General features: G+C 40.2%; 1 protein-coding gene across 1 annotated transcript in view; it reads left to right on the top strand.

Moving 5' to 3' along the window:
* LOC106536571 (cysteine and histidine-rich domain-containing protein 1) overlaps window positions 1–3228 on the top strand; it is a gene marked incomplete at its 5' end in the record, with an annotated part of 7308 nt that overhangs the window by 1155 nt on the left and 2925 nt on the right. The window contains 3 exon segments of the mRNA XM_014033875.1: window positions 208–310; window positions 487–606; window positions 1038–1100. Of these exon segments, the coding sequence (XP_013889329.1) occupies window positions 208–310; window positions 487–606; window positions 1038–1100 (286 nt within the window).

Raw genomic sequence — 3228 nt, 5'->3', positions numbered from 1 at the left:
GTATATATATATATATATACTGTATATATATAATACTACTACTTACTGTAACTGGAATAAGGAATGTGAATGCTGACACTCTGACTGTTTGAAGGAAGAGAACAAAGTGAAACAGCTGAAACTTTTACTAAGTAGAATCAGATGAGTAGTTTAAGCTCATCAGCAGACTCTGACTGATCTGACAGCTGAGCTTGTGTCTTTGTTTAGATATAAATACTGGAGCTGCTGCTGCATCAAGACCACAGACTTCAACGCGTTCCTGGACCAGAAGGGCTGCACCACAGGAAAACACTCTTGGGTGGCCAAGCAGGTACCGTGCAGCACCTGGAGGGTGAAGTGCATGACGGGTCAAAAAGACCTTGGGTCAAATATCAAAATGTCTGCTGGGTTTATTGTGGGCTGTTCATATCAGGACGGAGTGAAGAGCACGGTGGAAGGAGAAAAGTGTGATAGATGAGTAACAAACTGGTTTTTGCACGTTTACAGGACAAGAAGAAAGTGGCATGTCGATACGACTGGCACCAAACAGGAAGTTGTGTTGTTGTGACGATTTACGCCAAGAATTCAATCCCTGATTCCTGCAGCATAGAAGCAAACCGGACGGTGGTGAGTGATCTGACTCAGACATATATCTGAAAGAATTACTCTAGAATAGTGGTTCCCAAAGTTGGGGTCAGGACCCACAGTGGGGTCCTGAAACATCAAGGTGGGGTCCTGAAAATATTTTTTGAATTAATTACACAAAAAATGACAACTAAGAACATTATTTTCCTTTGTTTTTACAAAATAATAAGATTAATGTACCTAAAATGGACAAAAATAGTGTCATAAATAATGTTACTATGGTCTTGTTTATTTGACCTGAAAACTATGTGTATCAACCAACAACATCTGGGGGCACAGGTCTCTGCTGCTGAGATTTTGTGGGTCAAAAGCTGAAAAGTTTGGGAACCACTGCTCTAGAAAGATAATGTACTGCTGGAGGGTCCAATCCTGGTCCTTAAAACCTGATCATGGTTTGTCTTTCTCTTCCTCAGCTCTCGTGTCAAATTCAGTTTGAGAACAACAAGATATTCAAGAGAGAATTCTACCTCTGGGGGGTGAGTAGTCCCCTAATAATGACATCTGCTGTTCCTTTATGATTCACTGCTGCTTTTATACAGTATTAGGATGCTAGTGGGTTTATTGTTCCGTCTTTTCACAGCAGGAACGTCATGACTAACGGTCTATAAATGGGTTCACCTGTAAATCAGTGGTCTTTCTGACACCACCCCCCCCCCCCCACCCCCGGCAAAAGAAAAAAAATTTTCAGAAAACCGTCTTCAGTTCACCTGCTGAAATCTGTAGCTCCTTCAGAGTGGTGACAGACTGGGGTCTTGGTGATCTCACATTGTCATTGCAGAGGGTCCATTAATTTTTTTTTTTTTTTGAGAATGACTGATAGCAAAAAAAAAAGGAAAGCACTAAACACACACACGTCAAACATAAGGCCGCGGGCCAAATCTGGTCCTTGTTAACATTTTATCTGGTCCCAAAGCTAACTCTATAAATGTGAAATAGTGTTTGTATTTGACAGCTGGCCAACTTTAAAACCAAAAAAAAAAAAAATCAAGTTTYATTTTTTTGGTAATCTTTGATTTCGATGTAGAAAGAACAGAGAATCAACTTTAATGATCTTTTACTGTATTTTCCAGTGTTTTTTAATCAAATAATTAACCTTTTAGTAGGGATGTCCAATGATATCAGCCTACAGATATAATTGGTCCGATATCAGCATAAAAATGTAAAATCTCTACATATCGGTATCGGTTTTTCTTCTGACAACAAAAACCCCATAAATTAAAGCCTGGATTTGACCAAACTGTGTAAATAAATGTTTGTGGTCCAGAGACGTTCACCGGTGCACAAGTGATGACATCATCAAACTGGATTATCTCAGGGAGAGCATGATCCAAACTATCYTTTGAGACAAAATGTTAAAAATAAATATGGCACTTTTCCCCTAACTTCAGTTAAATGGACTGTACACGTACTTATATAGTGCCTTTCTACCCAACCAGGACACTCAAAGCTCGTCACACTACAATCTGTGTCCTCATTTATCCATTCACACAGCACTCTATTAGGTCTCTACAAAACTAACATGTACAATCATCTATGGAGACTAATCAGTGCCAATCACATTCATACACTGATGGGACACACATCAGAGGCATTAGGGGTGAAGTGTRTTGCCCAAGGACACAACAACTGAGACAGCTGGAACAGGGGATCAAACCAGTAACCTTCTGGTTCCAGGACAATTATCGGCAAAAGGTCAACATAGAGCATCTCTACTTTTTAGTGATTTTTCATCCAATCTTTAAAAAATTAGAAAGTGGTTGAAGAGAATAAGGCAGAAGAAACTAACACAAATGACYACTCTTTTAAAATTTATTATTTTACCATTATACTGTATAAGCAGGCAAATCCAAACAAGTCACTWCTCACCCGGTCAGAAACAAGTCGACAGACATTTAAAGCTTCTTTGGATCCTAAATGTTTGACCCAACTTGAAACAAAATAAATGTAGCTTCGAGGCTTTTAAAAGCCTTCATCTGGCTCGTCGTATAATATGAGGTCTGCATCGCCAGTTTATGTTGATAGCCTCGACGCCGAGTAAATCCTCCAGATTWTATAACAAAATCTTTTTATTAAAGGGGCAGTACCATGTAAAATCAACTTTTTTTGAGTTTTATATCATGTTATAATGTTATACTCTCATAAAAACATGTCCAAAGCCTTGCTCTGACTCATTCATGCATGTTTGAGAAATCCTGCAGTGTTTTTAGGAAGCCATGCTGAGGAGCAAAACGACAGGTGGGGACCAGAAACACTTTTGGTACCAGGAATGGACGTGTCTTTAAGCCTAACTTCCTCATGGCAGAGCGCCCCCCCCTCCCCTCCCCACAAACCCTGCCCATGACTCCTGCAGGCTCTCGGCAGTAACAAAGTAAACAGGGTGAAACTGAAAGTGAAACTTAAACTGTCTGCTGAGCTGTTAACTACTTCTCACTAAGTGAAGCTCTTTTCAGATTCAAAATACCTTTGAGGAAATGTATTTTCAGATGCCAAGTAAACGGCATCATAGCGTAACGTGCGATCCCCCCCCCCTCCGCTGAAATGGGCGGGACAGAAGCAGAAGGTGGTTCTTAAAGAGACAGAGGCCAATTTCAAGGCGTTTAGAAG

Source organism: Austrofundulus limnaeus, unplaced genomic scaffold, assembly GCF_001266775.1.
Source record: "Austrofundulus limnaeus strain Quisiro unplaced genomic scaffold, Austrofundulus_limnaeus-1.0 Scaffold1879, whole genome shotgun sequence".
NCBI classification, from domain to species: domain Eukaryota; kingdom Metazoa; phylum Chordata; class Actinopteri; order Cyprinodontiformes; family Rivulidae; genus Austrofundulus; species Austrofundulus limnaeus.
This window is presented reverse-complemented; position numbering and strand designations above follow the sequence as displayed.